The 26,362-nt window shown below is 38.9% G+C and overlaps 1 protein-coding gene and 1 long non-coding RNA gene across 8 annotated transcripts in view; both read left to right on the top strand.

Moving 5' to 3' along the window:
• The window catches only part of PTBP2 (polypyrimidine tract binding protein 2), a 46,731-nt gene extending 41,638 nt beyond the window's left edge, over positions 1 to 5,093 (top strand). For 4 of the 7 annotated variants that reach the window (XM_066192399.1, XM_066192392.1, XM_066192398.1 and 1 more), the window contains 6 exons: positions 535 to 689; positions 2,105 to 2,138; positions 2,584 to 2,676; positions 3,057 to 3,273; positions 3,372 to 3,449; positions 3,585 to 5,093. In XM_066192399.1, the coding sequence (XP_066048496.1) occupies positions 535 to 689; positions 2,105 to 2,138; positions 2,584 to 2,676; positions 3,057 to 3,273; positions 3,372 to 3,449; positions 3,585 to 3,717 (710 nt within the window). In that variant the 3' untranslated portion in view covers positions 3,718 to 5,093. The remainder of the gene's footprint in view (positions 1 to 534; positions 690 to 2,104; positions 2,139 to 2,583; positions 2,677 to 3,056; positions 3,274 to 3,371; positions 3,450 to 3,584) is intronic. The other 3 variants (XM_066192395.1, XM_066192394.1, XM_066192393.1) reach the window with 3 other exon arrangements.
• A 10,053-nt stretch (positions 5,094 to 15,146) lies between these two features.
• Positions 15,147 to 20,900, top strand: LOC136294924 (uncharacterized). The gene is made up of 3 exons (XR_010722529.1): positions 15,147 to 15,328; positions 19,389 to 19,469; positions 20,705 to 20,900. It is a non-coding gene; the product is annotated as an uncharacterized lncRNA (long non-coding RNA).
• Positions 20,901 to 26,362: the final 5,462 nt, after the last annotated feature.

Genomic DNA, 26,362 nt, shown 5'->3' with positions numbered 1-26,362 from the left:
GAGCGTGTAGAGTCTTGAATTTGGAAGGTTGCCTCCCCACCTCATGCGAAGGTTGTGAGAGATGTGTAAACCTCTTCTCACGTGGCCACCTGTACTGTTGGGTATTTAGTCAAGCACCAAGGTGAAGTGAGGAATATATCTCAAATGATGATGGGAAATAAGGATGTAATGATGCAGAGAGCACAATTAGTGTTTATTCTTACTGATTTAATCAACATTTACTTTAGACCATCTTGATAGACTAGACACTTCAAGCATTTTGGAGTGCACTGGAAACAGTTTTGCTGCACAATAATGGTTAGTTGAATAGAAAGTACTTTTTACACCTCATATCTTTGCAGACTTGATCTGAAAAAAAATTTCTGCATTTCTCTTACATTAATTTACCAACCCATTTCACAGCCCTTTGAATGACTTTACAGTGGGATCATCCGCTGTGTAGAGGGGTGTATGCAACACTAGTTCTGATATAGGAACTTGTTTTTTTAAATGACTTGTGTGTGTTTCGTAAAATATGCTTTATTTTAAAATTAGGGCTTCCTGTTGCAGCTGTTCCAGGAGCTCTGAGTCCTTTGGCTATTCCAAATGCTGCTGCTGCAGCTGCAGCTGCTGCTGCTGGCCGTGTGGGAATGCCTGGAGTTTCAGCTGGTAGCAATACAGTCCTCCTGGTTAGCAATTTAAATGAAGAGGTAAGTGAAACAATTTTCTCTTTTCTTTCCCCCCCTCTTTAGTCACACTTCATTTGTCAGTATTTTATAATTTCTTTGCATTTGGCCTCTTACATTTGGATTTTAAGCTCAAAAGTATTTTTGCTATTTTTTTAATAATCCCCAAGGCTTATTTTAAAACCATTGTTAAATACATTCTTTTTCCTAGGTAGCTAACAACTTAAAATATCCTTTGACAGTCAGCTACCTATTTTCTCTAAGAAAAATTTGGCATCTACTACATTTTGAATACCAACTATTCTTTCTTTTATAACTGCAATCATGTGAACTAGAATTTCTGTTTTGTTTCTAATTGTTTGTTGTTTCATTTCATGCTTGTATCTCACATTTTTGAGTCTTAATTTATGTGAACTACTCTAACACATTTTTCTTTGAAGGTTCTCCCAAAGATCTTGACGAGGCACTCTTCCAGTCTCTCTTAGTAATTTTTTTTTCTTTGCAGTTACTCATTTGTCTTAAAAAAAAAAAAAGTGGTGGCAAAGCATTTTCACCTTAACTGTATCTTTCTTGCTAACTCTGAAATCTAAAGGGATTAATTTAGTTTTGCATTTTTACTGTCCTTTACATTTATTTTGATGGCTGTGAAAGCTGGTATGAAATGTGGGAAGTTCGTATCAGTCTAGCTGTTCCATTTTTAACTGGCCTCTGTCACTGTAAATCATTAAGCTTTTTTTATCATCTAGTACAGTTTTGTCATCCACAGTCTTGCATGTTAAAATGTCTTAGATCAGAGTGCCATTTTGAAAGATATTTTGCCTGCATTTCATAACCAGCCATGCTTACGCAGTTAAAGTTTAAATTTTGAAATTTCTATTGCATGCTTTTTTTAATTTATTTTCATGTTGAGACGAAATGCTGTAGTTTACTCTTGATATGAATGTACTTTACCCATATTTGTCTTGGGTGACTACATTTTACTCAGTTTTTCTTGTACAGTACATAAACCAACCATTTTCTGACCAAATTCCTGCATTTCCTATGTACTGACCTATATTTTATTTTTTTTTGTTCCCCACTTCCTTATTTTTTTTTTCTTCTGCATTGCTGTATTCCCTCCCCCATTTCATCCTTTTCCCTGTGTGTTCAACTTCCCTTTCCTTGTCTTTACCCAAATCCCCATACCCTTCCCTGTCATACCCTTCTCCTTGTCTTTGTCTACGTTCCCTGTCTTCATTCCCTATGTTCATGCTTCTGTGCTTGAACAAAATGTTCCTCGGACCAACTTGCCCCAATTAACCGCCTTGAAACCATGATCCATGACCACCTCACCATTCTGCGGGAACCACCCTTCGTTATGGATGATCTGTTCATCTCCGCTCTTCCTCGACTCTTCTCTCTTCTTGTCTTACGCTGCTTGCTCTTCTCTCCTTCTAAAGATGGTTACGCCCCAAAGTCTGTTTACCCTCTTCGGTATGTTATTGTTAGCACTATACTTTTATTATTGATTTGATTTTGTTTTTATGGTTTTTGTTTGTTTGGTTTTTTTTTGTTTCACCTTAATTCTTATTTGTAGCTAGCACTTTGGCTTAAAGTTGAAAAGTATATCTTTTGCTATTTTTCTTTTGCTGTTTAAATCTCTCCATAGACACAGATTTTCTTTTAATGCATGCTAATATATTTTGCATGGTCTTTAATTTTATATCATTCACATAGCTTTGAGGGTTTATCAGAAATTATTCTTTTCAAAATTCACTATTCAAAATCTTTATCTCCTTTATTCATTTGTGAGTGTGTTGAGTTGGAGTGAGTGATCTTGTTGCTGTCTGAATGTTCCATTGATATGTCAAAACACATTACTTAGATGGCTGGCTTTAAAATGAACTTCTTCTTTTGGGTTACTTTTGACTTTGAAAAGGTGTTTATGGTGATGTGCAGCGTGTGAAGATTTTATACAATAAGAAAGATAGTGCCCTTATACAGATGGCTGATGGAAACCAGTCACAGCTGGGTAAGATTAGTTTTCTGTTTATATTCCCATTAGTCTAAGTACTTAGGCTGTGTAAGATCAGGTGAACTAAATGTGTTTATATTTGTCAATCTGTCTCTTATCCTGGTTATCCACCAGATCCAAAATCTTTTTGCATGGACTTGTGTTCCAGAAGGTCTGCACCTGAATGAATACTCTAAATGAATTCAGCAGCGCAATCAAATGTGATGATCCCTAAATAAAATTTAATACTGACAAAGAGTCTGCAGACCTAGTTCTTGATTCTAGTCCTTTAGCACACTGACCCTTTGATTTGCTTGACCGGTTTTCTTCTTTGCTTGTGTGATGTACCACAACCTATTGAAAAGTAGCACTCAATTGAGTAAACTTGTCTTTTTCAGCCATGAGCCATCTTAATGGACAAAAAATGTATGGAAAGATTATTCGGGTCACCCTTTCTAAACATCACACAGTACAACTACCTCGAGAGGGACTTGATGACCAAGGGCTGACTAAAGATTTTGGTAATTCACCTTTGCATCGCTTCAAGAAACCTGGTTCAAAAAACTTCCAAAATATATTCCCTCCTTCTGCAACACTTCACCTGTCCAATATTCCGTAAGTGTTCACTGTCAGTAAGCTGACAACATTTATGTGAATGACAGCACACTGAACTAATGATTTCCTGCTTATGCTTATTTTCTTCCTGTCTGTAGACCATCGGTAGCAGAAGAGGATCTACGCACATTGTTTGCTAACACTGGAGGCACTGTGAAAGCATTTAAATTTTTTCAGTAAGTAGCTTTCCTGCACATAGCTCTAAAAAAGAATTTTGCAGCATGTCTTAAGGAAAAATACATATCAAGTAGCAAAACATTAGGAGCAACTCCTGTAGTGTTCAAGTTCCTAATTCCATTATTTTGTTTCAGAAGAGATCACAAGATGGCCCTTCTTCAGATGTCAACAGTAGAAGAAGCTATTCAGGCTTTGATTGATCTCCACAATTACAATCTGGGAGAAAGTCACCATCTGAGAGTTTCTTTCTCTAAGTCAACTATTTAAAAAGGCAAATAGAGAATGAAGGTGTTTTGCATTGTTTGGTGTTGTCACCTTTTGACTGTTCAGGAAAGTGGGGACCAGAGTTTGTCTTCTGTTTTTTTATTTTTTTTCATGCTGTTATCATTCCTCAATTGTTTTAAAAAACTAAAAAAAAAACTAAAAAAAAAAAAAAAAGAAAAAAAAGGCAGTAATATTAACTGCCATTCAACTGTTGTTTAGATAAACCATTGTTTTGTTTAAAAGATTTCAAGTTAGTACCACATTTTTTCAACTTAGTTGACGTACGTGCCTTAAAAAGGAAAATTAGTACTGCTGGAATTGCATAACTAGTAAAAAGCAAATTTGGTTGTCTGGGGCACATTGTTACATGATAATTTAAATATGTTTAGGCAGGGGTGTGTAAAAAGGTTAAGTTTTTGTTTTCTCCTGCTTGATAGATTTCTTTATCTGCTGGCTTGTCACTTATTTTCTTTTTAATTGGATAAGATGCATTATGCTGAAAAAGTAAAATTATTTTGATTTTTGCTACTTTTTGCTTTGTGTTCTTTTTTTTAAAAAGGCCTTTTGTATTTCATTGTTCTGGTCTAGATTCAGTTATGAATGTAGGCATTAGTTAAAATTAACAAGGTACAGATTATTAATTTCTTAAAGGACGAAAAGTGACTTCTGTGACTTTGAGCCCTACGTGAAAAGCATTGTGGAATCTTAACCTTTTTGTACACACTCTTGTGGGATGTATCATATAAATGTCAGCACTAAGTAATGTCTTGTTTGTGGCTGAATATTTTTCGTAGATGTTTTTGAAGTTGACATGACTTACGTGCATTTCAATATATATTGCCATCTTTAGTTTGTAATTAAGATATGGAATATGGTTGTGGATTTCTGAGCATGTACAGACTGGTCAGGTTAGTGGAGGAAATGGTGCATGTATTTTTCAATGATGAAGAAAGTTTGCTGCAAATGCTTGCAGGAAATTTTGTGGCAGTTTTCTAAAACTGAAAACCAGGTGGGACCAAAGTTTATGTGCCTTTAGTCTTAATTTACCTTGCATTGTAATATTCAGTTTTAATAAATCTCTTCAAAATATTTTGTATTTAGAAATTGATCTGACTTTACTATAAACATGGCTCAGAATCTGCAGATCCAGTTGATTTGAAAGCAGTTCACTGACAGTCTGAACTGTTACCTTGATTCTGTTTAAATGACCAATACTTTTTGAAATTGATGTACTTAGTTTCAAGATTCATAGATTCTGTTATCTATGTAGAAAAAAAAGGTCATGTATATTTTCTATTAGTTGAGTTTTTACATCTTTAGAATTGTAAAATTCAGTATAGTTTGGAAGTGGCACAATTAAAAATTAATTTTCTAACAAAGTTGGGAGGTTTGATGGTTGTTTAATTTCATTTTGTGTGTACTCTGCTTACCTCTGTAGCATGCTCAATAAACACTTCTGTAGCTCTGTATTCACCTTTTCTGTCTTTCTCTGCTGCTTTCTATCTCTCCTCTTCTTTGTTTTTCACTTCTACTGTGCTTCTAAATTCATGTTTATTCTCTGCCAGGGTGGGAAAAGCATAATATTAAAAACTACTATTTATGGCTTTTTACCATAAATCTGACACTGTGAAAAATACCAACTCTATTTTCAGATAGTTACCCCTTTGCAGGCATATGTGCAAATTAAACATTTCCCACCCTGTTATAACTTACTGCTTTAAAGACATAACTTTTATTGTAGTTTGTTAGCTCTCTCTTTCTATCTTTTTAGTTTTTAAGCAGATTTATGCACTAATAGATCTCTCAGGTTTGCCATGCTCTCTTGCTGCAAGTTTCATCTTTCATTTTTTTTGTGTCTGCTAAAGATTTTCTACTAATCATACAGTACACTCATGGGTGAAAGTAACAAAGGATTTCAAATGAGATCTGTGGACCATACATGTTTGAGAACAGAATACTTAACCTTTTCAGAATCAGGGGTTCAAATGATTAGAACCGTTTGGGCACTTCAGTAGCTTTTCTTTATCTTACTTTGAACTGATTGTTGTGGGGTTTTTTTCTCTTTTGATGAGGAAAAGGATTTTACACATTGCCATTTAAGGGTAACTGAATGATCCCGGAGCATTTGGTAAGAGCTGTCGGCGTTCAAATCAAAGCATTTTTCAGTCACTTTGCCAGTACAACAACCAGTGCAGATACAGTGATGTCAGAATGCTTTGTGAACTGATGTCTTCCTTTGGGTGGCTTTCAAATCAGTAAATAGTGATCAGCTTTTGATGGTCATGGTATAATGTAGGGGCTTGCATTAGTCTTAATACATTCAATAAAACGCATTTTATTACACCCAATATATGATTTAAGCTATACTCTAGTTATTGCAGTGATCACCCAATCTGAAGTGCTCGTAGAATCCTATTCATCCATACTCAAAGCTTGTGAATCAGCATCTTTTTACAACTTGAGCACCCAAACGCACAGATGTGACAATTTCCAATGATTTCAGCAGTAGTTAAGGGTCTGACTGATCTGATATGTGATGTTTTTCGTCTGTACAGTATGATGTCCCATATTTTTCTAAAATAAAAGTGTGTCAGATTTCCTTTTGTGTATCAATGTGCTTGCGTGTGTCAACTAGAAATGTGACTGGAAATTTGCCATTCTGTGTGTTCGGCTTGTGCTGAATTATTTCCACTCTAAAACGTGTATCAGATAGCATACAGTGATTGCCATATGTGTCATTTTGAAATAACTGTAAACATCTGCACTGTCTGATTTGTGTACAAATATAGGGGTTTATAAAAGGGTAACTTCTTGCCAGGCTTATTTCCTTAAACAGAAGTTTCTATACTTTTCTCATTTTGAAATTTTCTGTGGCAAAAACCTCAAGGGAAAGAGTATATATTGGGTTTGACTTGTTATATATTCAGCAGCTTTTATTATGAGGTTATATTTGTATCAACCAAAATTAAAAATAATGACAGTCATAATTGTCATGAAAGCATTTTTTATTAATCTGAAGAAAATCACTGTTCTTATGAATACTTAGTCTTTAAAGTGGTATCTTTTCAGAAAATACAGACTTAGTGATGTCCTAACTTCTAGAACTTTCAAAAACTTGTTTTTCATTACACGGTACTGCATTTTGTATAGCAATTTGTACATTTTTGTTGTTATAAAATGTAAATAAGTTTCTGTATTTTTAGCTCTTCAGAATGTGAAAATCATCACTTTTATTAAAATGTTACTAAAAATAAGATTCACGAATAACTTCTTACACTCCATGGAATGTGAGTCTTCAGATCGTTAGTAAAACTTTACCATAGGCATGGTGATGCTCCTAACTCAGTTTCAGATTTTTAAAATAATTTTGTCTTTCTGTCAGAGGGCAGTTGCTGATTTTTGTTTCTTTGTGAATCGTTACCTTTTTTCTCTGGTTGAGCAATGAAATTGGATGGAGAAGTCCAAAAATGATTCTTTGATCAGATAATGTCCAGTGGCAAATACAGTATGAAAATGAAATAACCCAAAACCTTACAGCAATCTAACTAGAAACTGGGGGAAAACCTTAAGCTAAGTGAATACACTTAAAAGTATTTCTGTATATTGTGATTTAACATGTTATGAAAGGCACCTTTGCCCTGCAGGAATAACAGTTTACACAACTATTTGTAGCTTGCCGTTTTTAAAGTTTTATGTTCAGAATTAATTTGATAAGCCATCTTACAAAAACAGTTTCTTTGATTCATTATCAGTTTCCTTATGTTTTCTAGTATCTTGCAGCATGAAAAGATTAATCAGATCTTTCTCTCTGTGGGATTTAAGGCAGTGTGATTTCAAACTCTGGTTTACTCCAGATAATTTGTCTAATTCTGTGCTTAGATAGCATGTGCTTCTGTCGAAACATTAGAAAAAAGAATTGTGTTTTTTTTCTGCCAACAGGAATACAAATCCACTAGTCCCATCTCAAGACATGGCTTTTCCAATATCAAATGTGTTACAGTGAGCAAGGCTGCTCAGAAGGTTTGATTGTGTTAGGTAGGGATGAAGCTGAAGTCCTTGTTCTGTTCCAGATGCTGGGGCAACTTCTACTTTTGTTTTGCTGAGGTGAACAAATTCTCTTTTAAATAATTAAGTAGAATGCCCCATGTCTTGTCCTGTTGTGTGTAGAAAGGAATATATATATACACACACACGCATGACTGCAGTATTTCTTACCTTCCTGGTTTCTTGGGGAGCTGAGCAGCTGCAGCCTGCTAGTGTGATTTCGACCACACAGAGGCTAAGAAGAAAGAATGATTTTTCTGAAACTGTAGGATTTGGTATAGTATTTCCTACTGACTGGGCCTTGATAAAGTTTGTCAGTCAGTAGACTGCACTAATCTTAACTATAGAGAATGATAAGGCATTAATTATTCTGTTAGTGTACTGACTTGCTAGAGCTAGTGACAAAGTTCCTGCCTTACTGTGGAATTATAGGCCGCAATAATGCAGCTTTAAAGAATTTTTTTTTCCTTTAATGTAAGAATTTATTTAGTATCACCTTAATCTGAGTATTTTGAGGTTTGAAATTCTCTCTGGTGCATGTCTGTGGTCTTGAGGATGGTTAAGAAAATCATATTGGTGAGTTCTGCTTCACCTTAAAAAATTTTACTGCTTGCTATATCTGTTCTTTTCTGCGTTGAGTGAATTTTCCTCTGATGAACAAACTAAATTTGGAAGAGGTTTACATTGCTTTGTTTTTTCCCTTTCAAAGTTTACAGCATGTGATGTTTAAAATCTATTCTTTCTTGATTAGTTCTGCAGACGGGCAGCAAAGGAAAAGTAAAGAACTTTTCTTCCTTGGGAAAAAAAAATGATGTGAAAATAAGATAGACTTAAATGTCTCAAAAGACTTAGCTGAAAATAGCACTCATATTATTGAAGAGTTCTGCATGTTTTATGAGTTTTAGCCCAATTTCATTAGGAAATGAGGTATGTGTAATTGCACCATCTCTGTGTGAATGTGCTGTTCGCGAGATAACCCGTCTCTTCCTTGTCGCTCCTGTACCCTTTGGTTGGTGTCCTGTCAGGCAGAGGGGATGAAGGTCTCCAGTAGTAAGGCATTTCTCTTTCTATCCTCATGATTAGTTGGCTTGCTAGGTCAGAGTCCTTACTTTCAGTTCTGCATATGGGCAAGGGAAGGAGATCTGGTGTCTTGTCTTCTGCTGGGAGTTCTCAAACAGGCTCAGACATGGTTTTCTCCCTCTTAATGGGCAGCAGCTTGTGAGGTGGCAAACGTGGTGGAGCCTGGGGGTACTGGGTACAGGACACAAGAAGTGAAAAGGAAGGGTTATTTTGCAGGAGGAGCGGAGTACTCGACAGAGGAGCATTGAGGGTGTTTCAGTAGCTTGCTTTCAGTTGTTTCATATATAAATAGATGTGAAAAATCTATCTATCTATCTAAAACAAGGTGAGACATTGGCTGAATAATTTTGTAGAGGTATTTTACCAACTAGTCTGAACAAAAGTAGTCCAGCTTGTGGGGTAATTATGATGTATTTTCACTTCAGCTCAACGGGTGCGGGGTGTCGGAGCTTAGCTCTTGCATGCAGACTGCTGCAGAAGCTGGTTTTCCTAGAATGAGTGCTTATCATCCCTGGAAGCCAGCAAGACTGAAAGCCTGAAGCCTCTAGCCCTAGGTTAGGCTACATGTCAGGGTAGTTTAGGATGATTGACACTGATGGCTAACCAAAGAGCTAGATAAAGTGAGCTAGTGGGATCCAGGAAGAGATTTGTTAGAGGATTCATCAGGTGACGCATGTGGGGACTGGCATTTTTTGATGAAAAATACAAACTGTAAAATTTCTGACTGTGTTCCATGGCAGGGTACACCAGTGTCTTTTGGGCTAACCCTATTCCCCCTCGTTCTTAATGCCTGGGGCTTATCTCTGACAGCATCAACGCTCTTTGAAGATCTCAGTTGTGCAGCTGAAATCATGCTGGACTAGTCTGTTCTTTTCTGAAGCAAGAAAGGTTTCTGGCAGCTGTATCTGACAAGCACCAGTGATTTGTTGTGTGTGGTGGGACACCAGCCTTTCCACTTTTAAAATACTGGCAGTCCTCAGCTAGTAAAGAGTCCTGGTGCTATATCAACAAAATACTCTTTCATCATGCTGTGCTTTGTTGTTTGAACAGTAACCTTCAGGTATTGACTTCGATAATTTGAGTAAACTTTTTATGAGCAATGTTTATCTTTCAAAATGAGGGATCTTTTCCTTTTTTTCCTCTCTTTTTAGAGAGAGGAATATTTTCCTGTTGATTATAGAAAATGAACTAGAGGTTGCCATTTTCCAGTTCTTAAGCAAATTTTGTTTGACCTTAACCATTTTGATCAGAAGTGTGTCTAACTTGTTTAAACTCTGATAGCAGAAGTCACACAATTTCTTTAGTCTGTATTACTGCTTTGTCATGCTGACTCCTAGACTTCAGGGGAAAAAAAATCTTGACCTAAATCTTTCTCTGCAATTTAAAAGTCTGCTTTGGTTTTTAGAAAGTGGTCATTCTCAAGTTCCTCTTAGATGGAAAATGGAGCTAAACCTCATCTTCTTTCAAGTGTAGTTACATGAAAATACATGGTTAATAGTAGATAACGTCTTCCTATTTGTGGCTCTTCACTCAAAATAGTTCTTATAAACAGAGGTGTTTGTGGTGCCATCCTGTTGCAATTGAAAAAATTGTGCTTTTCATTAGAGAATGGGAACACCCAGCACTTCCGCCTTGCTGTTGGTGAACTCTAAATAGTTTTTTTCTTGCAGGTGCCATGCCTTGTTTGATAATATGTGCAGCCAGTTTTGGGCCACAGAGGCATGTGCTGACAGTTGTCGCAATGGAAGAATTGCCAGTTAGCATTGGCAAGTGACTGGAGTTGCTCAGCAAAACTGAAGTCTATGGAGCGCAAGTGATCTTGCTAACAGATCAATATTAACATTTATTTGCAACTTTCTTAAGGATACCTGGAAATCTTTAAAAGTAGTTTGCTTTTCAAAGCAAACAGGTAAAGTATCTGAACTTTTTTCACAAGAATGTAGACTGTTGGTTTGTATACGCTATGATCTATAAGTTTTACACAGATCTTCTGAATAAGTTGCCCTAAGGAAAGGGATTCCACATTTTTTTTCATTTCTAATTCCAGCTTTTCCAAGTTTTGAGCCATTTGAAAACTTGGATTTTTGCTGATCTGAAATAATACAGCCTTTCATACACATTTTTTCAGTTCACAGCGGCTTCCTCAATTTCTAAAGATGGGAATTCTGTAAACCAGCTTTTTTCCAGGGTTATTTCAAACAACATATCCATATTCCTGCATAGCTAAAGAAAGATACAAAGATTCTTCCTATGCTGGGAGCAGTTATCCAGCTTCCTTCTTAGGCGTAGAACTGCTTGGTAAGCTTTCAGACAGCCTTATTGGAAAGGAAGTATATTGTGCTTGGTGTACCTGGACAGTAGTACAAGCCCTAAACTGCCCTCAGCAAGCCATCATACTTGAAGCAGAACCTGGTTGTCTCCTGCAGCTGTTAGGTTCTTAGGAATTCAGGCCTTGCAGATTCAGTGTTTATAGGACTCTTCAGCACTTCTGAGATCCTTATGTAACAATAGCAGGTTGCATCCATGATTTCAGAACTGTTGGGGTGAGTACTGTAGAGTGAGATTAGAGCTATCTGCACTTCAGGCTCTTGGATTAAGACTGAGTAGCCCTAGAAAAATCTGGGAACCCTTCAGTTTGTTTTGAGAAAGTTTCCTCATAAGAAGTCATTATATTTTGGAAGTTATATCCATTTCAGCTTCACTTAGGATTTAGCAACCTGCTTGAATCCTGAGTAGCCAATATCCTTGTAACACTCAGAGAGCAGCTCTTAAAATTCTTCATTTTTTAAAAAATATTTTTGGAACTTAATGTTATGCTCTGAATAATGCTTTTTTATATAAAAAGTTTTTCAGACCCCTACTTTGTATTTCTGTAGTAAATGTTACTTACATTCATGTTAGTAGAACTTAATAATAGTCAGTGCACAAGTTGGTGAACCTGCAGGATTACCACTTGGAACAATAGGCATTAGTTTTCTGTGCTGGAAAAAATGAATCCAGGGTTCTGGCGCTTAGGAAGGTGGTATCCAGGCAACTGCTGCTGAATGCCAAGATCCTCTCTTGTGCAGACATCTGCCCTGCCAAAGCCGTGTTCCTAGGGAGAAGAGAAAGTTCATCCAGATGTAGTGACTGAGTATGCAAAGAAAATGAAACTGAGGACAAATCCTGTAAATATTGAATCGGTACACGAGAACTTCAGCTCCCTAGAGATGAGACAAGTAGCTGAAAGCTTCCTCTGCACATACCGTATGAAAGGTGGCTCCTGTGGGGCACGTCCTGAAGTTGTACCCTCTCTCAGTTGGTTTCAGCCTATATCTCTGTACTCCTTTTTATAAGACTTTCTTCCTTTTCCATTTTCAAAAATGAATTTGCAAGATTTCAAGTTGCAGTGTTCTGAGGTTTTTTTAAATCTGTCAAGCAGCATTATGCAGATGAGCTGTGTATCGCTGTGAGGTCAGGTGTGATTCCCTTAAAACTGGAGATAATGTAAGACACTGTGAATATAGCTGAGACTTCACTTTTACAGATTAATAATTGTCACAAATAGAGCTCTGATCTTCGGGCTGCCTTAATCTATAGTACAAAACCTCCTGTTGGATAAGTATGTGTACATCAAGTTGCCTTTCTCTGTCAGGGAACAGAATGCCTATTTGCCACCACTCTATTGTTCAGATTCATTACCCGCTCCTTCTACTGATAAAGAGCTGATGTTTTAAACTGGTTGATTTATGAGTTATCAGATTTGTTACAGACTTCCTTATTCTGTGTTTGGCAATTTTAGAAGTGGTAAAATGTCAAAATATCTTACACTTGTTAGCGTTTAAGCACCTTCTTTTGCAATCATTTCAAGCAGTAAGGAAGATGGAACAGTTGCAAGTTTCAAATATTTTGGGTGTCAGCTTTGTTCCAAATTTGACTTTAAGATACTTAATGCTTGTAAAATTGCAACTAGATTTTTAAAGTCTAACATGTACAGCTACCTGATTCCTTGTACAAAATGTGATGATTTAGCTACACACAATAGACATAACTTTAAATATATTGGTACTAAGAATGTAACCTATTTCTCTCTCCTATCTCTTTGTTAACATGGCTGTCAAGGACGGGACGTATTCCAAATGCTCCTCTTGCACTGCAGAAAGCAGCCAGGAATCATTCAGGAGGTGCTTTCACTTTACAGTTGGGCTGTTCTTAAGGCTTGCTGCTATTCAAGGGATTAGTTCTGCTCCTGCCATTCTTGCTTGGGATCTTCTGCCAGCTCTGATGCCTGTCTTCTTGCCCTTCATCTGCATGATTCAACATGCTAAACTGACAACCAAAAAAGACAAACTTCTGCCTTGTCTTCTCCCTCTCCCCTTTCTGATGTTAGTTTTTGCCCTTTGGTGGACTGATCCTGGTCACTGAATGGTTACAGAAATGCTAAAGGACATAGAGCAGCGTACTCCTGGGAGGAGGGGGGAAAACAACTCTGCCTGCTTCAACAGAAGTCAAATACCAGTCAAAATGTAACAAAATCTCATATTTAGAACACTTTATGCTGATACAGTTGTTCCAGCCCTAAAGGCTGGAACTGTCGAAGATTTTAGATACAGGTGGTAATACTGAGTTACTCTAGAGCTTGAGCTGATAAACAGCATGATGTTTACTCACCGAAGACTCCATATGAATCTCTTTAGTTTCTAGACATTATTAATATCTAGAAAAATACTCTATATTACACAGAGTTATAGCATAAATTAACATAATAAACACATCACTTTACAATGACATCTTATGAAATGGTCTGCCATACACTGCCAAAGACGTGGATTACATCAGCTTCATGGGCTTTGTGAAATGTTCTGCTTAAGAAACATTGTTTAACTTACTGTTTTTCCTCCAGTGAAAAAGGAAAAAATAATTGTAATTATGGATTAATGATCTCTGGGATGCTGTTTATTTTGCATGGGGTTTTTTGGGGGTTGTGCTTTTTTTCCCCTCTACCTTTTGCCTATTGTGCCTCTTTTGTTGTGTTTCTGGCATCTCTGCTTTAGGTCCAAGCAGGATTCACCAGGCACAGCTCTTTTGAAGTCTCTGGTTATTATCTGTATTTTCCTGTTCTGTTTCCAGACACACTCTCTTGAAACAATGTGTTAGTTCCTTGTTAATCATGCTAAGAATTACACTTGCTTTTAAATGATGGAATTGGGCTGACATTTATGCCATAAGTTCCTTAAAGCAAAGCTTCTCTTTGACTTTGAGGTGTCAGACATGTTGTAAAGGCCGTAAGAATTCTCAAATAAACACTTCTGATTTTTGCCCCATCAGTGTAGTATAAGAGGAGAAAGACAAAAAATGGTGCTTCATGAGCCAGGGTTTTACTGCTTTATGATGACAGATAATGGTAATATTTACTACTTATGAGCCATGCACATAAATCTACATATTTATGTAGTAATGAATACAGTAAAATATTGTGGCATTTCTACTTAGAACATAATTGCCATGTATATTAACACAGATCTCGATGTCATAGAAAGTGAGCCAAAAATAAAGCTGTTTTACCAAATTGATTCAGTACTATGGGAATATTTTAAGAAGCTGTAATAAGGGAGGTTCTTCAGAAATTGACTGATGTATTTCTGTTTATATGTAATGACAACGTAAAGGTGATAAGCAGTGTCATTCTTACAGCTGATTACATACTGCAAAGGTAGCTGTAGATTAGTTCTTGTACTAAATTTCTGAAGTGTATTAATAGCTTTGTTCTTTAAAGTCAGAGCAGGTTGAAAATTGAATTTAAAAAAGAAAAAGTTCTGCTAGAGTTGGTTTACTCTTTTCTAAAACTTTGCACCTTTTTTCCCCCTTGCTCTGTCATGTCTTGTTTTCCATTTTCCATTTATCTCAGCCTAGATATACCAAACCTTAAATAAAATTATTGTTTTTCTTTTCTCTACCTTAACACCTGCCTGTCATCGCACCATCTGCCCCAAGTTTGGAGCATTTGCATTATTTAAACTGCTTGGTTTTGAAAGCTGCTGTCCTGATCTGTTCTCCACCCAGCACTGCATCCTTGTACCTTATTGCCCTGACATCGCTGCCTTCTTGTCCTCTGAGCCACCACCCTTTCCCTGTGAATGATCCCCACGCTCTTGCTTTGGGCTCCCTTTGCTTGTTGGAGGTGTAATGGTGCTGTGGCAAACCCAGCACCCAAATGCTGTTGTTGGCCCCCTGCAGGTCTGAGCATGCTGGGAACTCTTGGGTTTGGGAGCAGCTTCAGGAACTCCTTGTCTTCTCCAGCCACAACTGATCTTGGCAGGACTTAATGATTCTAAGCCTGAGCAGAGTGAGCACTGCGTTGTGATGGACCATCTTCATCCTTCATGTCCTGTGTATGGAGCACTGGCCCAGGAGACCTCACCTACAAGTGCATCAGAGACTGCAGTGGAGGACTTGAGCAAGACCTTTTGTCTGTTCAGAACATCACAAGATTTACCCGCAGGATGTACAGGTAATGGTGACAGTCTTATTGAAATGAGGGGTGGTAATGCTGTTTGAAGGTGTGTTTTCTATGGATGTATATACAGGTTAAAATAACACTTAAATCTTACCGGATAGTTACAATGATGGTAGCAGCGATTCTAACCACACAACAGAGCTTTCAATTCTATTGATGTGCAAAGTCAAATGAGGGGGTTTTTTTAAGGTTCTGACCCGGTCCCTTCCCATCTATATGGGCCTGTTTCTCAAGCAAATATACCTATGGGATATGGCAGATATGGATATATATAGGATATGGCAGAATTGCTAGTTGGTTGAGTTTTTTAGATCACTAAATCTGCTGCTATACTAAATGAAGGACTAGTAATGAGAAAGGATCAATTGACAGGAGAAAAGGTGATTGCTGGTGTTGAGCAGGGAAAATGTACGTGCTGCTCTCAGGGTTCTCTAAAAACAGTTTCTATCAGCATGTTCTCTAATGACCTTGAAGGTGAGGTTAATTTGATATTGATCAGATTAACAAATGTAAAATCTGGTAAATAAAAGCAATTAATTGAAAATAGTGAGGAGGTTGAATAAAAGTAAGGGGAACTTCAACATTTGGAAGAACAAGATGCTACAGAACTGTTGATGAAGTTATGCATGAGCTTGTGACTCCTTGTTACTTGCTAGAGAGAGCTTTGATACCAGGGGCCTCTTGTGCTTCAGCATTTGATGCTATTCACAGAGAACCAACCACTGAAGCTTAGCAGAAAATAAGGTCTTGTCTCCCAGGATTTCTAGTCAGATTGCAAGCACCCAGACTTACTTTAGAGGCTTGTATTTAATTAGTCCTAACGTGGCCCAGGAAAGCAGAGGAGATTTTGAGCTCACTGTCCGTGCTATGTTAAAGTACTGTGCTCTTGTGTCATGTTTATGTTTTTAAGAGGTAGAAGGATGTCGAGATTTAACGGATCTATTTCTGAGCTTGGGCTGCAAACTTGGGGGTCAGACACATGAGTATCCCTGTGTTTAGTGTTACTCTTGGTCCTTGTCTCTGACCTTCATGGCAAATGTTCTACCTTCTTGCTGAAGATGCACAGTGTGAGCACAAGATATGGGACACCTGTGCATCCTCATTTCCTTGATTTATGCAAATCCTGATTCATTCCTGATCAGCATATCTTTCCACAGATGCTGACGGGTCATGAGAGTAAACCTAGCATCACACCCCCTGTGCTTAGTATTCACGATCCTCGTCTCTCCCAAAGCAAGCCCTGTAGTCTGTACTTTAAAGCACGTTGTGTTCTGGGACGTGCTGGGGTTTATGGAAAGTTTCATAGTCCTAGCAGGGAAGCTCCAGTTTGTGCACTAACATCTTTTGAGTAGAGGCTTTAGGCAGATGCTTTTTCCTACCATTACTACGTATTCTGTCCTTCACATATAAATGAGAAGACGTGCGAAAATCAGCAAGTGAGCCCAGGCCCCAGGCCTTTTGCTTTCATGCAGTGGGCAGAGAGAGAAAATGAAGTATTGTTAGCTGCTTACCTCACTGCCTCCTTCAGCCCATTCTCATCCCATGAGTCGACTGAAAAGCCTTTCACATTTCTGTACTAGAAATAACATTAGCAGGGAAAAAAACCCAACCACACTCCACTCCATACATTGCAGCTGTATCATCTTTTCCCAGGTGCCTGTGTTGCTTTTAAGAAAAATAATAGAAACACTAGTGGGGAAAGACAGAGTACAAACAATTCCCACTCTTCCCCTTGAAGTGAGCAGTTTAAAAATGGGCTTATTTTGTTAGAATTCAGGGTAAATGCTTTTCAATAGATGAGAGATACTTTTGCTCAGTTCCAATGGACTCCACCAAATCAACCTCCCACTCAATTCAATTAATTCCCTTCCCCCTGTGTGTAAGGAACAAGGTTTGGATATAAAAACACTAAATGTAAGATTAAAACGTCTACAGAGATGATCAGAAGGGAGTCTATTTTAATAACCCTCTCAGATTGCTGTGCATGAGATGTGGAAGTAGGAGGTTTAATCTCAGTGCAGTGCCTTTACAATTATAATCAGAACTGAGCTGAGTATTGGTCAATAGGAAATTTGCTCCTCAGGGTAGGGAGAGGACTGTAACAAGAATTGAATCTCAGGATGTTAGTGAAGGAAACCATCTGAAAAGAATAATCAACTGCAGTGGTATGGATCTTGGGTTCACGGAAAGAATTGTTCAAAATTAAACAAAAACCCAGAGCAAGAAACAGCAGAAAATTCACAGAGACTTAGATGATCATTGTTCAAGCAGGAAAAAAACACAGGTTCCAAGTGCATGATGCTTTCCTTTGGTGATCTTCATGCTTTAAGATATTTACAGCTGGTGTCAGTGCAAAAGGAAGAAGTTATTCTCTCTTTCCTTATATCGAAGATTGGTTCCTATAAATCAGTGCAGAGTGTATGAAAATTGTCACTGCTTTTAGGCAGGTCATGGGCTGGGAGACATAAAATGTGCCAACTGAAACCACCATTCTGTGGGTGCCCACCTCTTTACTTGCTAAGATCTGAGTTTCATTTCTTGGTTTTTTTGCTACCTTTTTGGCAGGCTCAATACTCAAAGGAAAGAAAAAAAATTAATGATACAATTAGGAATTTTAGCTAAAAAATAAATTTGGGTTTATCCTTTGTTCTTGGGGTTTCTCAGGGCTCCATTCTCAGCCCTGTGCTCTTCAACATCTTCATTAATGACCTGGGCACAGGACTGGAAGGGACACTAAACACACAGATCTGTTCACAGGTGATAGAAAACTGGGAGGAGCTGTTGACTCCTTTGAAGGCGGGGAGGCCCTGCAGAGGGAGGGCTGGGCAATCACCAACCCTAGGAAGTTCTACAAGGGAAAGTGCAGCTTTTGGCACTGGGGATGGGGCAACCCTGGCTGTACAGACAGACTGGGGAATGAGAGTGCCAGGGAAAGGGACCTGGGGGTCCTGGACAAGGGAAATTGAATGGGAGCCAGCCCTGGCAGCCAGGAGGGCCAAGCGTGTCCTGGGGGGCACCGGGCCCAGCCGGGTGAGGGAGGGGATTGTCCCCTCTGCTCTGGGGCAGCCTCACCTGCAGTGCTGGGGGCAGTTTGGGGGCCACAATATAAAACTGACACTGAGCTGTTAGAGAGGGTCCAAAGGAGGTAACAAGGATGGTGAAGGGTCTGGAGGGGAAGCTGCATGAGGAGTGGCTGAGGTCACTTGGTCTGTTCAGCCTGGAGAAAAGGAGACTGAGGGGAGACCTCACTGCAGTTACAGCTTCCCTGTGAGGGGAAGAGGAGGGGAAGACACGGATCTCTTCTCTGGGGTGACAGTGACAGGATCTGAGGAAATGACCTGAAGCTGTTTCAGGGGAGGTTTAGGTTGGATATCAGGAACCGGCTCTTCACCCAGAGGGTGTCTGGGCACTGGAACAGGCACCCCAGGGAAGTGGTCACAACACCAAACCTGGCAGAGGTCAAGAAGTGCTTGGACAACAGTGTCAGGCACATGGTGTGACTTGTGTGGTCCCGTGCTGGGCCAGGAGCTGAACTCAATGACCCTGTGGGTCCCTTCCAACTGAGCATATTCTGTGATTCATACTCAAAACAGGAAACGGTTGTAGCAGAAGGCACTTGACCAAAAAAAATTCTGGAATTACAGCACATATTCATGAAAATGTTGGCATTTCTGCAGGTTCTGACCATCTATAGTATTTAGCATTTCAGATTTTCCTGTCAGTGTGTAAATATTAACAAGTCAGGATGCTTTTTATGCCAAGGCAAGTGAGGGGAAGCTGTAGCCTTAATCCTTTTTAAACCTGAAGATTTTCTAATATCGGTCACTAATCACAATTGTTAGTCCTCCATGATTTAAATAGTGCAGGAGAGGTGGCCATTTGTTATGCAGAAGTTGAATGTACAGTGTGGAGTTTCCTTCAGTCAAATCTTAGTCACATGATATGATACTTGAAATTGCCACTTCAGTTTAAAAGTGAATCTTGTTTCAAAGAGCTGACAGTTATGATGTCTTTTCAATATTTTTATCACTGCTTCTGAATAATGAAATTACAGGACTCAATGAAGTAGAATCAGGCCTCGTCTTTGAAGACTGTCTCTGCTGAGGAACAATCTGGCAAGGCCAAGAGCAGCCAGGTAACCCTGTCAGTCATACCACATCAGGCTGGGATTGCCTAGGAAAATATGTCAGAAATACCAGCCTGGGGCACAGAAATCAGCAAAACTGCTACCAGTGGGGGAAAAAGTCATTGGAGGCAGGTTGTTCATTTTGTGGGAGGGTGAGACAGACTAAACAGGGTCAAATAATGGGTAGAGGTATGGTGAGGTATGCAAAGCTCTCTATTTTATTGCAAACTGTAGCAATCACCTCCATATGTAAGACCTGAAAGATATAGCAAAAAACTTGTGAAGCTGAATATAAAATGAATATTCTTGGGTGAAAGTAATCTAATTATTTGGGAGTTCAGATGAAGATGATACTAGTTCTTCTTAAAAATAGCCCTGATGCTCTGGAAATCTTGAACAAGCTATTAAGAAATCACTAGATTACAGGCAAATATATTTTTTAAAAATATGCTTCCAGTGCAAAGGCATATGGTGCCACTGTGTCTCAAGCAATAAATAAGCAGATGTCAGAAATGTAGCCTGTGTTTGACTGAGCTGCCTCTGCCTCCCCAGAGCCCAAAGCTGCAGCACGTTTCACGGTGCCTACCAGAGTCAGAACACCAGCTTGAAATACCACTGAGAGGCTGGGGAGTGTCACAGTGCCATTGGCCTCTCCCATGTGTCCACCAGAGCTTATCTCCCTTCTCGGGAATGAAGATTTCCCTTCTTCAGACCAGAAATCAGACCTGGGCAGTGCTCTTGAGAGGGAGGAAGGGCCTGAGCTATACTTTCAGTCATTCTGACTGTCCCAGGTGGATTATTTGGATGATTGCAGGATCATTTGGTGGCTTTCTCTCATAAGGCATCTTTGAACCTATCCTGCCTTAATCTAGTCCTGAATAGAAGTTAATTTAGAGCTATTCAGAAGCTAATTTAGAGAGGTTTACTGAGCTCTCTTCAAGAGAGCAGTCTTTTAAGAGTCCATTTCTAAATCGTGATTTTTCTTTTTACTGTGGTTACCAGGCTCTGCATCAGAGAAAAATATCTTGGTTACTATTGTAGGACATGAGATGGTGGTGAATGGTGGTTACTTTATCTTTTAAGAAGAATTCTTCTTGAAACACTGATGATACCTTTACACAGCATATGTGGCACATCTGTGTGTCTCTTAACCCCACTAGTACAGACAGAGATACCAACAGCAGCTTGCAGTGACCCTTGGATTGCAGCAAACACCCAGTTTTCTGTGTTTTTTTTTTTCCCAGGAATCTCACTGTTGTCGTTCTCGTTACACACATCCTACCAACTGTTTGTCATCTTGCCACCAAACAAGCTCCTGAGGCCCAGTGCTGCTGTTCAGATGAATCCCTGGCCACCTTGCACCTGGTCCTGCCTTCTCCTGAAGAACACATGGGTATGAACACCATGTCCTAGAAGGATAACAGGAGAGGGTTTACCTAGAGAGGTAACCAGATACTGTTTTAAAAAATGTCAGTATTTCCAATAACAAACCTAGGAGCAACTGGTACTGGGTGTTCTGGAACACTTTTTATGCATTTTAATTGCCAGTTATCTGAAGACTTTGCATGAACCTCATTCTAAACTTCAGGCTCTTGTGTCCTGAGGCCATCAGATGTACCAGATGCTGAAGACTGAGCAGTGAATGCATTTGAGGCTATGCAAGCACCACAGAATTGGCACCTGGTCTGTATGTTGTCCAGCTGGCCTAGGATTTATTTTATGAGGGTAGGGCCTTTGGCCAAATTACTGTATCTCTGATGACTGCATACAACTGCATGAGCTGCGGGGCAGTGTAGAAACAGGCAGAGATGAGTGTCCCCTGTTGCTAAATGATTACCAAAAAAACCCATTTGGGGCATTGGGAAGATTCCTGCTCTGGAGGATTAATATATTTTCTTGGTGGTGCATCAGGGTTTTCTGACTGAAATGACTCTAAAACAAGACTTCTTTAGATAATACGGGGTAAGAGCAGGAAGGATACAGGTGAACCTGAAGGAGGTGAGCTTTAGGGCTTTCCCCCAAAATCTGAAATGTGGCACCAAGGCACCCAGGTGAACCCTCACCAGGCTGCTTCTCTTGCAAGAGAAACCTGCAGCTTAGCCCAGGGCAACCCCCTGCTCAGAGCTCTTTTCCACTTCAGCTGAATTGTATCCATGGCTTAATCCCACCTGTGGAAATGTGGCATGAGCTCTTGATGGAATGGTTCGCATTGACCTTAAACTGTGATATTTTAATTCATATTTAGTGTGAGGAAGAAATAAGACCTTCAGGGCTCACATGACACACCTTTCTGTGCCCATGCAACCCAGTCTAAGGTCTGCCCCTAAATTACAGCTGATTGCAGGAGTGTCAGGTTGGGAGTATGAGTCTTGTTTTCAGAGAGAACTTTTGAAAAAATTGCGGTTGGTGAAGAAGGTAACTCAGGCTAAGATGTTTTCCTTTCTGTTACTCCTTCCAGTCAGATAACTAAATTGATTAAAAAGCTGTTTTTAAAACAGAGGATTACTCAGTCTTTTGTAGTCCCTTTTACAAGAAAAATGTGCTCAATAGAAAGGAGCCTAAGGTTTGCAGTAGAGAGAGCTAGCCCTGTAATCTTTGTGTCTATGTGTGGGAAGTACTTGAAAATTGCCTCCTACGGACAGATTAGTGAATTGTTGGTAGAAGAAAGTTTCTTCAAAATTACGCTTTGCATAAACTTTAAACTGCAGAAAACATCTACTTTCCTGTTATCTCCATTATTTATGTACTATCTGAAACAAATGTCAGGCTGACACCTCACAAATTGTTTGCTACTGATTCTCCTATTACTTTACAGATGTTCCAAAAGTTTTCACACCAGCTTCTCAGAAAATATCTAAAGATGAGGGCAGGTTTCATTCTGTAGCATCATTGTTTTGGCAGGTATGAAGAAAGCTGAGTGGGCTGATCACGTGCTTCCCATCTGTCAGCTCATCACTGTTAATAGGTACTTGAAGGAAAATTGCAGTTATTTCACACAGCACTGGAAGCTGAAAGTTCATATGTCAAGGAAAGATGGACATGGAAATAACAGACTTTTTTATCTACAAAAGACATCCCTGTGCTGCCGTGTTGGGGGTAGTTATCTTGTGTGCACTTGTGATCTTGGTCTAATTTGGACTTGCTGATGCTCACTGAAAAGGACATTACCCTCGGTCTGGCCTGTCTTCCTCAAGACATTGGAATGCAGGGCAGGATTTTTTCCAGTAGCGCTGAAGTCCCCCTAAAAGCTGACAGTGCACAGGTTTTCCTGATTCCTGAAACTATAGCTCATTCCTGAGTGCCAGCTGTTGACACCTCTCTCTCAGCCCCTGTGTGCATTGCTGTTTCTTATCCACAGAGGTAAGGGGACAGCAGTTTCACAGGAGCAGGTTCATAAATCCACCATGGATAAAAGTTCCTCCAAACTTGCATGTTGCGCTCTATACCTTTAGTGGTTTTAATGACTGAACCATAAAATTTCCTTCTCTTGCCTGTCTGAAACCCATTCTAACAACCCAGTCAAACTGCCCACATCTGTGGCTTCCTGGGCTGCAATTTATCTCAGATGATAAATACAGAAAGCTGTGCTTAACCTGGATTAGAGGCATCCTGCAGTGTTGGAAACAGCTCAGTGCTCCCAGGTTTGGGTACAGCATGTTACAGCATGGCAGTAGCATGGCTGAGTTGGTAAAATGGGCAGTTTGCCATTCATAGGTCAGCACTCAAATAAACTTGTATTGCTATTGATTGTTAAGAGCAGCTAAGCAAGCTCTTCAGTGTGATTCATCTCCCCTATATTTAGCTGCCTAAAAATTAGACATCTCATCTGAACCAGTCATCTACCATAGTCTCAAAATTAGTCATCAGAGATAAGCAGCTCAACACTACCTGTGTCAAGAGAGGTTTCTGGCAGAGATAGGGGGTTAAGTCATTTCTGGAGGTAACTGTTTTTCTCCACTCTTTCTGACTTAATTTAGTGACTTTGGACAGCAAGGCAATGGAAGCTCTATTCTTTGCTCTGTTTTCTAAAAGTATCTTTTCCATTTCAGCTCTAAATCCTTTTAATTATGAAAAAAAAAGTCTTCATGTGTAAGCACCACCTGAATTTGCTGCCCTGACTTTAAGTTATTGCCTCTTATTTTCTTACTGTTTCTCTGATTGTGAATTAGAATAATTTCCAAGGCTGGGTGAAAAAGAAGTGTTCTTTATTCTTTATTTAAACACATTTTTCCCAGTAATCAATAGCATAACTGCAACTCTGGGTTTCAGTGCTTTCTCCTTAAAAACATAGATCAGAGTATTGAGAAGCTATACATCTTCCCTGTCAAACATTTAATTTATTGTGCTGTTCATTTATAGCTGGAGACTAGAGAACTATTGGTTGACAAAAGAGGATGGATGACTCTTTTATTGAGTCCTTACACAGCTGGCAGAAGATTGCAAATGGAGGAAGGAGATGTGCAACACTCATTTCCAAACTTCTAATAAATCCTGGATGGATCACAAGGAATTTATGCTAACTTATATAACTTTCCAAAGGATTGGGAATTGACAATCATTTGTCTCCTTCACTGTGGTTAAACTTGAGCATCAAAAAGCAGGTTAAGAAGAAACTTCTACAGTGGTACACAACAGCTAATGTGGATATAGACAAATAAACAGCATGATCCATTTCTGACTCAGTTATGGCTATTGCTTTATCCCTCTAAAGTTAAAGCAACATTGGCATTCAAACAGTTCTTATTTAGTGTTATTTATCCCATTGTATGTCAGTGCTCCTTTTCAAGTAAGGATTTTGTGGTGGTGGCCAAGTGATTTCAGTCCTTCTCTGGGGCTCACTCTGTTGGTGTGTGCCCAGGAGGGTCCTGCTGTGGGAGTGCTTTGGAGCCCCGACGCTGCTGCTGCCTCACACCTTCTGCGTTGTGAGGCACTGGGCATCCCTCAGCCTCCACTCCTGCAATTCTCTTCCTTTGATCATTTTGATGTACACAGAAATCTTACCATGGTAGAAAAATACAGGAGCTTATTGGTTTGAACTAATTTCCTGAGTTTAATATCTTTCTGGTTTTTTGCAATATCAAGTTGTATGTTTTATCTTCAGCTTTGGGGACCTTTGTCACTCTGCTCTTTTGCTTTTTCTTACCATATCTGAATCTGTCTGTATCTCTAATGATGTTCCAGGAGATTTCTTTATTATTTCTTAACTGTGATATTTTCTTCTTGAGGGAAGTTCTGCTATAGCATTTAAAATACATCTTTTTTTTAATGATCTCTTGACTGCATATTATCAGTGGGTATGAGCCATGCAATCTGAACTTCAATCTGCTTTGTTATCCAGCAGCAGTAGAAGTCTTATATCCTCCCTCTCAATCACTGGAGGGGAATGAATCCTATTTAGCCACAGCAATTAAAGAGATTGTGATTGGTTTCAAGTTAGAAATCCTAATGGGTTGCTTGGAATTAAGAGCTGAATTCTATAATTCTCTAACTTTCCTGAATTCCTCGTGTTTCATTTTTCTTCAATTAATCTTTTATTTATGTGTTTTAAAGTTAGTATTACAGTTCATGCACATGTGTGTAGAGTGTGTAAAGCACTGGATAACTACTGGCAAAGAGGATTGCAGAAGCCATTATACTCATAGAAGCTCAACAGAGGTGAATGAGTGCATTCTATAATAATTCTCTTCAGAATCTCAGTGTATATATGAAGTAAATGCAAGGAAAGTGTTCTCTGAGCTTTTAAAAATGAAGTGAAATTCCTGCTCGCAACATCTTAAGAAACAGAAACAGGCTGAGACACATTTCTTTTAGCTGCACAAAAATGAATGGCATTTCAATCAATAAACACAATAGTGAAGAGTAACTGGTTGTATGTAGCTACAAATATCAAATACAGTAAGTATTTAGACATAAATTGAAGAAAACAGGGATTAATGCATATTTTATTTTTTAGAAATATAGTTACATAGTTATCAACACTGACCATCAAATTAACATGGAGAATTAATAATGTGTGATTTATTTTTGAAATGAGTGATGCTTTTATATCATAACCTCATTATGAAAGAGTTGGCCTGATAAAATCATACAAAAAGGCTCATAAATGGGACAGCACAAATCAAAATAATTAACTTTACTCCTATTATATTCAGAAAGATTCCTGTTTAGAATAGGTAGAAGAAAGGAAAAGGAATGCATGGATGTGATATGATGTAACAGAACTCCCCAGACTTCCATTCTACCTGCACATCTGACTACCTTTCAGGGAAAGTACTGGGCCAGACTTTGCTATTTAGAAGCTTTTAAATATCTTGTATTAAAAATTTCATGCACAAAAGGAGAAGACCATGGCACTTTTAACACTTCAAAATATCTGCTGTATACACCCCTGTGTGGAACACTTTTTCCGCCTTGTCTTAAGAAGCCTTTTTACAGAAACTGTTTTCCAGCACAGATATCTTTTCTCCAGGCTTCATGAAACCTTACATATAGAAACAAAGCTCCAGCCTGTTATCCAGAGATAACCTTTGAGTTTGTGGAAGTGCTTTCTGAAAAATATTTTCACCCTTATTCCCCAAAGCCAGAAAAAAATTACCTTGCTAGTCTGTTCTCCACAGCTTTCTCAACAAAGCAGCTTATGAAGCCATTTTCATCCAGTAGTAATTCTGACCCAAACTAGCAGTTTTCAGTTTCCAGTGATGCAAAGTTTGAGGTGTGGGATCACAGTGTCCCCGTCTGGGGCTGTGCTGGTTTGCCCACCACACTTGCTGCAGCGTTGGCACTTATCGCGCTGTTAATGAGCGTTCCTGGTAATTAACATGCTATGAATTAGTTCTGTAGGTAAGGAGTCTCCAAAAGGGCAGGATGGTGTGCACTAACTCCTTGTGAGGACTAGGTGAATT

The sequence above is a fragment of the Chamaea fasciata genome, unplaced genomic scaffold (genome assembly GCF_029207755.1).
Source record: "Chamaea fasciata isolate MVZ Bird 193981 ecotype frontalis unplaced genomic scaffold, bChaFas1.0.hap1 SCAF_10, whole genome shotgun sequence".
In the NCBI taxonomy this organism is placed as follows: Eukaryota; Metazoa; Chordata; class Aves; order Passeriformes; family Sylviidae; genus Chamaea; species Chamaea fasciata.
The sequence above is the reverse complement of the archived record's forward strand: the minus strand, read 5'-3'. Positions and strand labels throughout refer to the sequence as shown.